The sequence below is a fragment of the Vigna unguiculata genome, chromosome 6, assembly GCF_004118075.2.
Source record: "Vigna unguiculata cultivar IT97K-499-35 chromosome 6, ASM411807v1, whole genome shotgun sequence".
Lineage (NCBI taxonomy): Eukaryota > Viridiplantae > Streptophyta > Magnoliopsida > Fabales > Fabaceae > Vigna > Vigna unguiculata.
The window spans coordinates 20738753-20752012 of record NC_040284.1 but is presented as its reverse complement, the minus strand read 5'-3'; the positions used below and the strand labels follow the sequence as shown (position 1 = coordinate 20752012).

At 34.8% G+C, this 13260-nt stretch overlaps 2 protein-coding genes across 2 annotated transcripts; one reads left to right on the top strand and one right to left on the bottom strand.

Moving 5' to 3' along the window:
- Positions 1–780: 780 nt before the first annotated feature.
- Positions 781–3111, top strand: LOC114186845 (omega-3 fatty acid desaturase, endoplasmic reticulum). The gene is made up of 8 exons (XM_028074889.1): positions 781–1148; positions 1236–1325; positions 1434–1500; positions 1635–1727; positions 1880–2065; positions 2144–2224; positions 2442–2579; positions 2692–3111. Exons 1-8 carry the CDS (start codon positions 856–858, stop codon positions 2881–2883), a joined length of 1140 nt encoding a protein of 379 aa, XP_027930690.1. The 5' UTR covers positions 781–855; the 3' UTR covers positions 2884–3111.
- A 4115-nt stretch (positions 3112–7226) lies between these two features.
- Positions 7227–12923, bottom strand: LOC114187840 (protein SMAX1-LIKE 7-like). Its single transcript, XM_028076220.1, has 3 exons — positions 11376–12923; positions 9701–9932; positions 7227–9257 (listed from the first exon to the last, which is right to left on the bottom strand). The coding sequence occupies exons 1-3, from the start codon at positions 12530–12532 to the stop codon at positions 7425–7427; spliced, it is 3222 nt and encodes a 1073-aa protein (XP_027932021.1). The 5' UTR covers positions 12533–12923; the 3' UTR covers positions 7227–7424.
- Positions 12924–13260: the final 337 nt, after the last annotated feature.

The window sequence follows — 13260 nt, the reverse complement described above, 5'->3', positions numbered from 1 at the left end:
GAATATATATGCATGTGATCATTTATTGTGATATTAAAAAATATATAGATCCATAGTTCATTCATTTTACATGTTCAAAAGACGTATTAAAAATAAGCTGAAAGTAGGTAAAGTTGCAAAAAGTATTATAAAAATAAGGGAAGGGGGAAAAGGTAACATGCACATACTTACGGAGAGAATGAACTTTACTTACATCACCACATTCACAGAAAACTTAATAACGCAAAAAATAAAAAACTAAAAAAAAATAGTATAATAACTAAAAAAAAAAGGCATAGTAATTCCAAATCCCTTTAGAAGAGATTAATTATTGTGAATGTATGATTTAAAATTATAATGATATGAAAGAATAACATGAATGTTAGTATTTCCTAGAATTGTTTTTGCGTAATTTGGTATATTTAAAATCATGACGGTTAAATAAAGAATAAATAAATATATCTTAAATTTTAGCCATAATAAACATTTTCTCCTTATTTTGCATGTTTCTATACAGGGTATGATAAAATCCTTTGTGGTTAGACCCACTAGCCTGATAAAACCAAAACACTGGGATGACGTGTATCAGAAACTCTGAGAGAAGGTTTTCATTCTCACACATACATAGCAACGAAAGCAACACAAATAAAGGGTACAAAACTAAATGAATTAATAAATTTAATCTGCTGTTATAATTAATATTATTACTATTATTTATTACAGTTACTTTATTATACAGATATAATGAGTATTGAGCTTGATGAATTAATTGTCTCAGCATCACACATGGGGTCACACACAGATATACGCGTATATAAATGATCCCTCTCCAGAGCAACATTGTAACACAGAGAGAAACATCGAGAAAAAAAAAAAATGGTTCAAGCACAAACCCTGCAACATTTTGGTAATGGGGCAAGGGAAGATCAAAGTTATTTTGATCCAGGTGCTCCACCACCCTTTAAGATTGCAGATATCAGAGCAGCGATTCCCAAGCATTGCTGGGAGAAAAGCACACTGAGATCTCTGAGTTATGTTCTCAGGGATGTGTTAGTGGTCGCAGCATTGGTAGCTGCAGCAATTGGCTTCAATAGCTGGTTCTTCTGGCCACTCTATTGGCCTGCACAAGGCACAATGTTTTGGGCTCTGTTTGTTCTTGGACATGATTGGTATCTATCTATCTCAATAAAAATTCATTATGTTGTGCCTTTTTCTCAGTTTTGCTTATGTTTGAGTTCTAATTTGTTGATGAACAGTGGGCATGGAAGTTTTTCAAACAGTTCCAAGTTGAACAGCGTTGTGGGCCACATCTTGCACTCCTTAATCCTTGTACCATACAATGGATGGTCGGTTGGTTCCTTTTAGCAACTTTTCTTGTTCACATTGTCCTTCGATTTCTAAATCTTTGGTCTGATTTGACAACCTAACCATTTCACAACTCATGGATTCTGCAGGAGAATCAGCCACCGGACTCACCACCAAAACCATGGCCATGTCGAGAACGATGAATCCTGGGTTCCGGTAAGAGTTTCTCTTTTGTTTTCTCAGATTTGTTGGTCCAATAGAAGAAGAAGAAGAAGAGGAAAAATCTAGGTATGTGAATGAAGTTCATGAGGGTGTTGATGATTGTTGTGTGTTTTTGACTTTTACCTCAGTTAACGGAGAAGGTTTACAAGAATCTAGACAACATGACAAGAACGCTGAGATACTCTTTTCCTTTTCCAATCTTTGCATATCCCTTTTATTTGGTGAGACCCTTTTTTTCCAGAATCACACCATTATTTTATTCCTAATATCTAATACACTAATCTTACCTTAATTAAACTCTGAATTCTCCATTTCTTTATTGTTTAGCTTTGACATCTCTCTCACTCTGGTTCTGATATGAACCGTATTTCAGTGGAACAGAAGCCCAGGGAAAGAAGGTTCTCATTTCAACCCTTACAGCAACTTGTTCTCCCCTGGTGAGAGGAAAGGCGTGGTAACCTCAACCCTGTGTTGGACCATCGTGCTTTCTTTGCTTCTCTATCTTTCCCTAACAATTGGTCCAATTTTCATGCTCAAGCTCTATGGGGTACCCTATTTGGTAATCTATCTCTGTCACACTCTTCACAATTAATTGGTTATCACATTTCCATCTATTTACTTATTTCAACTTGTGTAGATCTTCGTCATGTGGCTGGATTTCGTCACCTACTTGCACCATCATGGTTACACGCAGAAACTACCTTGGTACCGTGGCCAGGTATCATACTTAAACATCATTTATCTCTTTAAATTTCAAGACAATTACAAAAGTAACTAGCTTTCAATTTATTAGATCCATGACCACCTTTCTTTGAAGTCAAATTCCACTATTTTCACCCACTTTGGTCCAATTTGTCACATGCTGAACCCTTTTTGGAGTACATATAAATCATCTAATGAATCATGTTACTCTGTCTGTGTAATTAATTTCACAGGAATGGAGTTATCTAAGGGGTGGTCTTACAACAGTAGATCGTGACTATGGTTGGATTAACAACGTTCACCATGACATTGGCACACATGTTATTCATCACCTTTTCCCTCAAATTCCACATTACCATTTGGTGGAAGCGGTATTCTCTTCTTTCTCCATAGATCAGAAGTTAAACAATCTGAATGATATTTTCCTTTTTCTCCTTCTATGGTTCTGATATGCCCTTTTTTTGTGTTGTTTTTCCACCACAGACTAAATCAGCAAAATCAGTGCTTGGAAAGTATTATCGTGAGCCTCAGAAATCAGGGCCATTGCCATTTCATCTATTGAGGTACTTGCTACAAAGCATAAGTCAGGATCACTTCGTTAGCGACACTGGGGACATTGTGTACTATCAGACTGATCCCAAGCTCCACCAAGATTCTTGGACCAAGTCCAAGTGAAGTTTTGATGCTACCAAATTGACCTATTTCACCCTACAATATTTCCTATGTAACTAAGAACATATATGTGTTACCTACTCAGATCAATTGTTAGGTAACACGTATAAGCTTTCATAAACCATACATGCTAGAAAAGCACTTACTTTGAAAAGCATGCTATGTTAGAAATGAATCTGTTTCTCAACACCCTGATCAATTAATATACTTCAATAAGCGTTTTGTGTTATATACGTCAGAGTAAATCCTCCCATGATGCTTCAGCTTCACCTTCACCCAACTATAATTTGCACACACTTAAAACTATCTAATGATTTGGTTCTGAGTATTGAATGGATTTTAAAGAGGAAAGTACAGAATAATAATTGGTAATTGAATAATTAGTAGTTAATGTATATGATATTTTTCAACCGTTTCAACCAGTACTATCAGTCTATTAGTGAGAATTTTACTGTATAAAGCAGATCTTGCACTAAAGTCCGAGACTTGAACGATGAAACTGTAAAGGAACTGTTTTTTCCAATTGGGTGTGTTCAGAATGTTAGCATAGTTCAAAAGCAAAATAACAATGGAGAGGCATTCATAAATAGTCCCAAGCCTTTTTTGACGTTGTCGTTTTAACAGTACAAAGACAGGTTGTGAGATGACGTTATAACTAACATGGTACTTCATGTCTGCATCTGCCACAAATCACGTTACAGCAATGTCACTTTTTTTTCAACCACACAAAGTGCTGAAGGTTGGGATACCAAGTGTGTGTTTTGTTAGGTTTTATTCAGTAAGAGAATCCAAATGAATGAAGGAGAGAAAGCAGAATCAGGAGAGGGAGATAATTCTTAGATTGCATGATAAGAAAAAAAGTTGACCTTTTCCTCTTAATTCAATGGAAAACAAAAATAATAATAATAAAATTTTAAAAATATGCAAAAAGAAGTATCTTTTGTCATTTTATTACTCTGCTGATTTTCCTCTTCTTTCCACCCCTCTTTTAAAAATACACTAAAAGGTGAAACTAATGCTCTTTCTTTTCTTTTTTTCTTTTTTTCTTTTCATACCTCCTTTCATCTTTTTTCATTTCATGGTTATGAAAAAGCATGAAAAGGGTTTACTTTACCTTTCGTGGTTATAATGTAAAAAACTTTAAGGAACTTGTGTAAGCTATCACTGAAGAAGAACAGTTACTCTAAACCTTGAAAATTAGTTTAGTTCTTAAAAATTATGAAATAAACCTTAAAGCATTTGGGTGCGTGCTACAAATAAAAATGATCCTTTAAGTTGTAATATCAAATTAAAAGGTACTGTATTCATAACATTTTTAGAAAGGTTGATTTTGTGTGTATAAAGGACTAATGTGTACGAAAGACTAATTAGTTAATTTTTTTAGAGATAAAAGGTTCCAAAAATATTTAAAGATGGAGTTTGGGAATTGGCCCAAAAACATATATCACTATGTTTCTAGTTTGTCCTCTAAAGGCTAATTTTGCTAATTACTTTTAGGAATGGCCTAGTTGTCAGGGTGTAATTAATGACACATTCTTGCAAATTTGGCCGAAACAAAGATCACAGATTCAGAACTAATTAAGGATATATCCTTGGAGGGATTCAACATGCTGTCAGTGTCTCTATGTTTATTTGTTATATAAAAAATAGAAAAATAAATGTTGATATTTTGAACCACTTCACTTCTGTAAAATTGTGTGACCACTTGCCCATTCTCTCTGGTTGGAGAAAATCTTGGTTACCCCACTTTCCCTTTGTAGTTCTGTAAAGTTAATGCTTTTATAGAGAAAAAAAAGAAAAACTACTAGAATAAACACTTATGCCAAAAGTTATAGTCCGATTTAATTGTGATATGGTCTATTTGGCCTTTACTACACTAAGATATTTGCACTAAAAGAAGTTATGATTTGTTGTTTATACTAAATTCATTAAGATTAACCTAAAAAGGAAAAGTTTGAATAGTATTTATGAAATTGTAAGTTCCACATCATAACATATTACAACAATATTATTTCATGTGAGTTCTTTATTTTACCATATGATCTATCTTGTAGAGTACTTTATTTTCATGTATTTAGAAACATGGTTTTTAGAATGTGCCCACATTTGTTGGTCATGTTCACAACATTGAAAAATAATAAAAACAAGCATTCCGAAACAAAAGAAGAGAAGACGAGAGAGGGATAGTCCTTTTATATTTCTTTTTATCGTGTGTTTTGATCAAATAATTTATTTATTTGATAAATTTGAAATTGGTTTTAGAATTAAAAGAATTGTTTAAATAAAAAAAAATAAAAATGATAAATTTTTAGAAGGTATTTTAAATAAATAAAATAATAAAATTTGAAATTTACTTAAAAAAACTTAAAGCTTCACAATTAATCACGTTCTCTGTATACATATCTTGAAATATTAAATTTAAAATTAAATTTTTAAATATTATATGAATATTTAAATTTGACTAATATTTTTTCATAAAGTTTTATTTTAAAATTTTATATTTTAAAATAAATATATTTAGAGTGAAATTAGATTATTTTATTCAAATAAGAAAATTGAAATGTAGAATATTTTAATTATTCTATTTAAAAAATATTCTAAAAATAAATAGGATTCAATGGTAAATTTAAATATCATGCCATTTGTTTACTCTCAAATTGTAGAAATGATTTATTCAAACACAATGTTATGTAAATTATTCTCTTTCTTTTTTCTACTATTTCTCCAAACACGATGTTAAGCTTCTATAAAGTATTCTCTCTCTTTTTTTAACCTTTTGATGTAATATATCATTTGTATTGCTGACATTCATAAGAAAATTTCATCAATTCAATGACTCTGGACTTTATTTAATAACAGAAGTTGAATTAACATAATCTTTAATTTTTTCTAAAAAAACATTTCTACATATTTATTTACGTTATATTGTCCTATTTTATCCCAATTCTGAAATCTCATTAAGAAAATTACTGGACTTTGAAATCTAGAAGTTCATTCTGAACGGCATTTCTTGTGTTCTGGATAATTCATTTTGAAAAACTCTTTTGGAAAGATATCATGAATTATCACAAAAGTTATTCAAGAAATTCCTGTTCTAAAAATTCTATTTCAGAAATTGTTTCAAAAATTTCGTAAAGCTCATTCTAAAAACACTTTTGAAACAGCTAATCTCAAAATCAACTATACAAAAGGTTTTGAAAATTATGTGGGTGCAGTTAGAAATTATGGGAGTATGAGAAGAAAATAATTTACATAAAGGGTGTAAATAGAAATTAACTTTTTAACTTGAGCCTATTTAGTGCGTACACATTAGAGTTTTGGGTTGAGTGGTGGATGGGTTACCTCTCTTTTGAATTTGGTTATATTAATTAATGGTTGAACTATCTTTTTCTAGTTATATAAAAAGTATATTATTACTTTTAAATGTATTAATTTCTAACTTTTTAGTTATGATTTATTGTGAAGCCTATTAATAAAAACATCATTCTTTTTTCACAAATTAAATGTTTTATTGTGATATAATAGTATACTCATACTCATTTGTTGAAAATAATTATTCCTCAGAATAAAATAATGTCATTATATATAATCTCTACTGAAGTAATTTAATTATATGAATATATTAAAATATAATATAATATGTATTATTATTCATTAAAATTCTCTAACTTTATTGGTCTTGATAAATTGGATATTTATTTTTGGAAGTAATATTTTATAATTTGTCACAATTCTTTATGCTAAGTTTTCTATTTTAAATTGTTCAATCAACTTTTTATTCAGGCCTAGAAATTCATCAAAGTTTTTCAATACGCCCCATAAATTATTAAACTATTTTATATTTTATTATTCTTTTTAATTTTTAGTGGAGATATTTTATGCCAATCGTTAAATAATAAACAAATATATACTAAGTTTTAGTTAAATATTTTTTATATGCATAATTGTTAGTGATGGAAATTTTAATAATTACGAATAAATTTTTTATAGAATATCTCTATTTTAACGGTCATATATTTGGATCTTATATTTGTTATTGGGATCTTATATTCTTTCAAAATGTTTTGCTTAAACAATTTTGAACTTTCAAATGACAGAAAACATGAATGTTTATTATTGAGTTGATTGATCTTTTACTATGAAACTCATTAAAATAAAAATAATCATAAATATAATGAAAAGTAAGCTTAAAAAACAATTGAAATTTTGAGCATTATATTATTTTTGGTTGTCTGATTAAATTCATTTTTAACATGCTAATATACTTATATAAAACGTGATGTTATATAAAAGTTGCAGCAAATATTATTATTAGGTTTGGATGAGAGAAAAAGAAAGATGAGTGCAGAAAGAAAATGGGGTTAACAAAGAAAACCTTGTGAAGATACACATGAATTCTTTTACCATAGGAATTGCATCACAACGATCACCACAAAAAGAAAAAATTGTGGGATGATTAGCCGAAAAATGCTAGTGACTACCAAATGCTATATCCTAGAAGCTACATTTTACATGTAATTACTAAATACATAGTGACCAAAAATTCAGTTCAAGTTAATTCTAGCTGGAAGGCATACTCCACCAGATTCATCTTCCAAAAAAATTGTTTCACAGTTAACAAGTTTCATCACATATTCTGCTGCAAACTGGTACTTTTTTTTAGCTTCACCAAAGCTTCTCCCAAGAACATCTTCAACCCAATCATCCAATGCTTTTTTCTTCTCACATAACCATGCAGCTGCAACAATCTGTGTCATCACCTCATACTCAATTTCCAGCATAAATTCTGACCCAAACGTCTTTCGAAATTGTATGTCAATGCTTTTTATTACTTCCTCAGCAACAGAATCAAAATTGAAAGCCTTAAAAACAACTTTTTCATCAACTTCATCACACAAGTCACTTAACCAGTTTTTTTCAACTATGGAGGACTCACTTCCATAATCACTGCAATTGTTGTTGTCCTCTTCAAACTCCTCCAGAGAAATGTTAAGATCCAGATAGGACCTTGATGATGATGACTCCATCACCTGCTTCAGTGTCTTGCATGATGCTCTCTCTTCAGAATCACCATTTTCTACTACCTTTCTTTTCTTCAGGATTGTTGTTTTCGAGGCTTTTCTTTGACCAACCTTCACATTAGTGCAACCACTCCTTTTTGCATCCTGCGAGCAATGTCCAAGTGATAATTGCATTTGACATCTTTTAGCTTCTAGGACTCTTTCCTCTGGGAACATCTTAGGATCTTCCTCCAAACTCAAAGAGGTTACGATAAATATTGCATTGTTGATGCTGATTTCCCTTCCGTGCGAGTACGAGAATTTACCTGTTCTTATTGCTTGGAACAAACTATTCTGCACAAGAAAATCTGCTTGGTCTACATTATCAAGAAAAACAACTGAGTGTGGCTTTTTAATCAATTCCCAAGCAATGTAGTCCACAACTGTTTTCCTCATAAGCACATCATGACAATATGAATCTTGGAATTCAAAAACCGAGTTTGATGGGTAAAACTTGTCTTGAGAGCTCAAATCCACAGCAATTAGGCTTTGTTTGTTTCCAAATAGAATCTCAGCAAGTGCTGCAGCAACTTTTCTTTTCCCAACTCTATCAGGTCCAAGGAATGCAAGCCATGTGTCTGCTCTAACATGTGAGCCACTACTACGCTTTCCAACACCAGATCTACACCGTGACACAGTCTGATTGATAGCATATATGGCCTCATCCTGCCACCCAACCTTTTCAGTCAGAAGATGGTACAGTGACTTGAAATCTACTGTTTCAAAATGCCCTTCTAGATTTGGACCCGTGCATGAAGAAGATCTAGCAATTTGGTGTGAAGTGCACTCATTCATAGGATTAAAATCACTTGAAAGGGAATCTGGCATGTTGTGAAGATGCTTCTTGTGATCACTCAGTTTTGGGGTGTCTGGTTCATGAGTGGCTGATTTATATATTGTTCCTAATCCCAAATCAGTGGTCACAGGAGTCAAGGATGAAGATGGTGTGTGATCATGTAGGCTCAAATTGGCCTTAGGGGAAGGAGAAACCCAAGTACTATGCATACCAGTCTTAGAAACTTTTGCCATGTGATCTGCTTCATCAGTGATTGTAACAGTGTCAAAAGGTACTGAAACTGGTAATATCTGTTTGAATGGAAATGCACTTTGGGAATATTGGATTTCACTATGGGGTGGACCTTTGCTACTACTTCCAGGACCAAATTGAAACCCCTCAAGGGAGGGAACTTGGAACCTTGTTTTAGAAATATCAAATTCAGGTAATGGTCGGTTTTGATGAAGACGTTGACAAATATCACTCCATTTCCTCTGCAATCCGAAGATCTTCCCATTCATACTTGTGTTTTCTTCATTAGTCTGCACTGGATGATGAAGTTCGTTCTTAAATAAATACAGTCACAAACTGATGCAAGAATTTTAACAGAAAGACAAGTATATGACATGAGAAAATACAATGCCATGTTATTTATATAATGAGAGAGCCCCCAGTTTAGTCCTCAATATGTTGTATGAGTTTTTCTGGTATAAAAAGTAAAATTTTCTACTATCTTATAGTTGGCTACACTTAGAAGTTAGAACACTGTACTGCGACCTTGTTGTGTTTATGGGAGAAAAATGTGTTTTTTTTCAGCATGGTAGGGATGTAGCCTTTATTATGATTCCGTACCTCTAAATTATTTTAGTGGGTCAGTTCAGTACAGCAATTTCCCCCAAGATGTTGCAAGTAAGTGTGTGAGCATGTGAATGTCTCTGCATGCATTGAAGAAGGGAAAACAAGATTAGGTGATGATAACACACACCTTTGCCATATCTGTCTCCACATTAACCTTTTGTAACCAAGGCAAGCTCGTTGAGTAACCAGATGCTGAAGTTGCAGGACCTACCTTCAAAATATCAGCAACTTCTTGTTCACACTTTTCATTGCATGTGTCACACCGTGTTAAAGATGATGCATTCGTACAGCTAACGGGATTTTTCAACTCAGAAGTTGTAGAAAAGAACCCGCCAAATGGCACAAAGGACCCCATCAAGCTGCAATTTTTACCATCAAATGTGTGAACTTCTATATCCAATATTATAGGCACAGAACTGTGTCAGAAGCTACATTGCACATCATGAGATAGACTTCTAAAACCCTCATCACACCCACCAAGAAAAAAAAAAAAAACTTATGTGAGTTAGGTCACACACAAATGCTCACCAGAATCACAACAAATCTCAAGGTTCAGAAGAAAACACTTAAATAAGTAATTAATTATCATCTACCAACAAGTTTGAACTTACTTACTAACTAGATTCAACACAAAACCTATAGGAGAGAGAATGCAGTGTTTAGATTCTGACATACCTAGTTTACATTGAACTGTAAATACTTTTCAAGTGTGGAAAACAACAACCTATATATTCAACCCAGGAGGAGGCTATGAAGTTTGATGGGCTCTATAAAAGGCCCTCTTTAAGGTATCATTCAGGGAGTCTAAATATGTTCATAACATAACCCAATGCAGTGGAGGGGCCCGTGGGCCAGGGGTGCAGAAAAACTGAAAAAGAAGATGCATTTATTACAGCTTTCAGCCGAAAAGCCTGCCGGTAGAAATAACATTTATTACTGCGCAAGCCTACATAAATAAATCTCTGCAGATTCTCTACATGCCAAGATGTAGATCATGCTAATCAAGACTGAATGCGACCATTCCAGGTTGTGTGAACGTAATTGCCCAAAACCCCACAAATTAAAGCAAAACTTTCAGGATTCAGATTCACTACTTCCCCAAATAAGTAGTAGTACACCACACCAAATCTATGGGGACTCAAGAATCACTTTCTTCTATCAAAACAAAACAAATTTGAATCATCAATGAACTTCACCACGGTAAAAAAATTTCTCCTAAATAAAACAACTCAATCACAGGTTAAGTGAAGATTAAGCAGAATCATGACTATGGAATGATTATTCTGACTTTATAACAATTTCTTGCTCACACGTATCAGTGAGGTAGATTAAAATTTAACTATAATTATGATAACAATAAAAAAAAGAAGAAAAAAAAACTTGCTTTGTGTTTCCACTGTAACGAAACAAAAACAACTTTAACAGTGACAGATTAAAGGAAGACAAAGAAAGGGAAGAAACTAAAAGCAGCAAAACCAGTGGGATCATAGAATTGAACTCAAGAAGGGAGTGAAAGATTTGAACAGAAGCAGACTAGTGAGAAAGCTTCAATTTACACCTGATCATTTGTTTGTCGTCAACTTTATCCTGAGAAGAAAAACCATGTTACCCCGAAACACAGCACTACCTTTTGATATAATATATTAATATTATTTTGTATTATTGTTATTTACTAACCCGAAACCAAAATAAATAGTACAGAAAAGTTGGAATTTTGAAGGGAAGAGAGTACAAGAAAGGTCGAAAGAAGGAAGGAAAAGGAAGCAATAATAAAGAAAGGAGAAAGTGAGAAAGAAACACACCTGGACTTGGGGTAGAGTCCTTCCATGAAAGGGGTGGCAGAGGTCATGGTCAGGAGATGCAGATCCCAATCCTTGTCGACTGTAGGGAACAACCTCAGGAACTTAGAATAGGCCTCCGAGGTTCCCGCCACGCCCACCAACCACACCTTCCCAACATGAACACCCAACAACCTCGTCAACTGCGAAACCACAAACTCAACACCCTCCTCATTCCCCCCGACAAAAAGCTCAATCTCCCCAAAACACACCACAACCCCAGCACCAGAACACTGCTCCACCAAACCACCCACTTCCTCGAAAATCTTCCCTCCGTTCCCACCTTCTCTCAAGAACTCCCCAATCTCCTTCTCCACCGAAACCACACTCAACCCATTCAGCTCACAGGGCAAGACCCCACCTTTACGACCTTCCACGCATTCGATGAAGCTCTTCAGAGCGCTTTTCGCGTACACCCCCATCAAAAGAGGGTTCCTTTTGCTCTTCCTCGTCACCACCTCCACGATTCTGCGGCAATTCTCGTCCAGTCGCGAACCGCCCTTCTGAACCGGTTCCAGGTTGCAGAGGAAAACCGGAGGGGTCAACCGCGAGAAGATTCTTGAAGGTGGAGGTGGTTGCAGAAGCGCCAGCTTGATGTCGTAGCTTCTGAAACCAGCTTCGCCGAAGACGCGACTCACGATAGGGTCGTCCAGAATAGACAGAATGAAGTGCTTCAGCTCGACTTTCAGCAACGACGTCGTCTGATGCTGCTGCTGCTGCATCATCTGCATAAGGTGGAAGCTATCCGGGTGGCGCCGCTGGTTCGCCTGTGACCGCTTTATGGCGGCCATCAGGGAGTTCGAGACAGGGGGACCCTCGTCGCCGGCGCCTCCATCCGCCCCGGCGGAGCCAGCACTTTTGGTTGTGGGGAGGCGGTCGAGGGAGACGCCGACAGATAGCTCGAGGGCGCGGAACTGGAGGCGGGGGGAGTAGGAGCAGCTGCGGCAGCGAGCACAGGCGTCGCGGAGCGCCGCGGATGGGAGTGAGAGAAGCGCGGAGACGGCGTGGAGGGAGGTGGTCTGGGCGTGGCTTCGGCGGCGGGCAACCGTGACGGCGTCGTCGAGCGCACGCGCCGCCTCGTCCGTGAGACACTGCCTCGCGGTGCTTACCGGCGTCGGCATCTCCGGCGAGCATATATGCAAAAATGTTTTTTTATTATTGTAATTATAATTACAATAATAAAAACAATACGGTGATAAGAAAAGTGTTTATGTGATGTTTTCTGGTATGGAGTTGAAGGTAGAAGAAAGTGGTTAATGGGAGAAGCAAAAGTTGGAAGAAGAGAAGAGGAAGAAGAAAAAGAAGATGAAGAAGAAGAAGAAGTAGAAGGGAGAGAGGGAGTGAAGTGAGTGAGGTTTGAAAGTGTTGGGGTTGAAGTAGTTCATCATCAAGAGAAGAGGATGCTGCTGTTTTTGTGGGGAGATGACAATTTTCTTTATATCAAATTTTTATTTTTAATTTCTGTTCCAACAACAGTTATATATATTCCAACTCATGTTAAATAAATATAACTTTTTTCTCATTAATCTCTCAAATCTACACAATTGCTTAATTCTTCCATTAACAGATAAATCTCATTCAAATCATACAAGATTTAAGCTTATGATCATAATTAAACTAGAGTAATTACTCTAATCTTTATATTACTTCCCAAAGATGTAATAAATTGAACTGCAAATAATAATGTTTCACGATAACAACAATACGATTTGAAGTTAAAATTTATACTTTTGAGATTTGCTTAATAATACATAGGAGTGTACGGATAAAGTTGGACATAATTGGTACAGGGTTGAGTTTTTCCATAATCGAAACAAGAAATTGAATAATTTTAATTTTGAAAATAATT

Coding starts and splice junctions, on each gene's coding strand:
- LOC114186845 (XM_028074889.1), top strand. CDS start 856: ATGGTTCAAGCACAAACCCTGCAACATTTTGGTAATGGGGCAAGGGAA. Junction 1,501..1,634: donor ACGATGAATCCTGGGTTCCG/GTAAGAGTTTCT, acceptor CTTTTACCTCAG/TTAACGGAGAAGGTTTACAA. Junction 1,728..1,879: donor TTGCATATCCCTTTTATTTG/GTGAGACCCTTT, acceptor ACCGTATTTCAG/TGGAACAGAAGCCCAGGGAA.
- LOC114187840 (XM_028076220.1), bottom strand. CDS start 12,532: ATGCCGACGCCGGTAAGCACCGCGAGGCAGTGTCTCACGGACGAGGCG. Junction 9,933..11,375: donor GGACTCTACCCCAAGTCCAG/GTGTGTTTCTTT, acceptor TAAAAATTGCAG/CTTGATGGGGTCCTTTGTGC. Junction 9,258..9,700: donor TGGAGACAGATATGGCAAAG/GTGTGTGTTATC, acceptor CATCCAGTGCAG/ACTAATGAAGAAAACACAAG.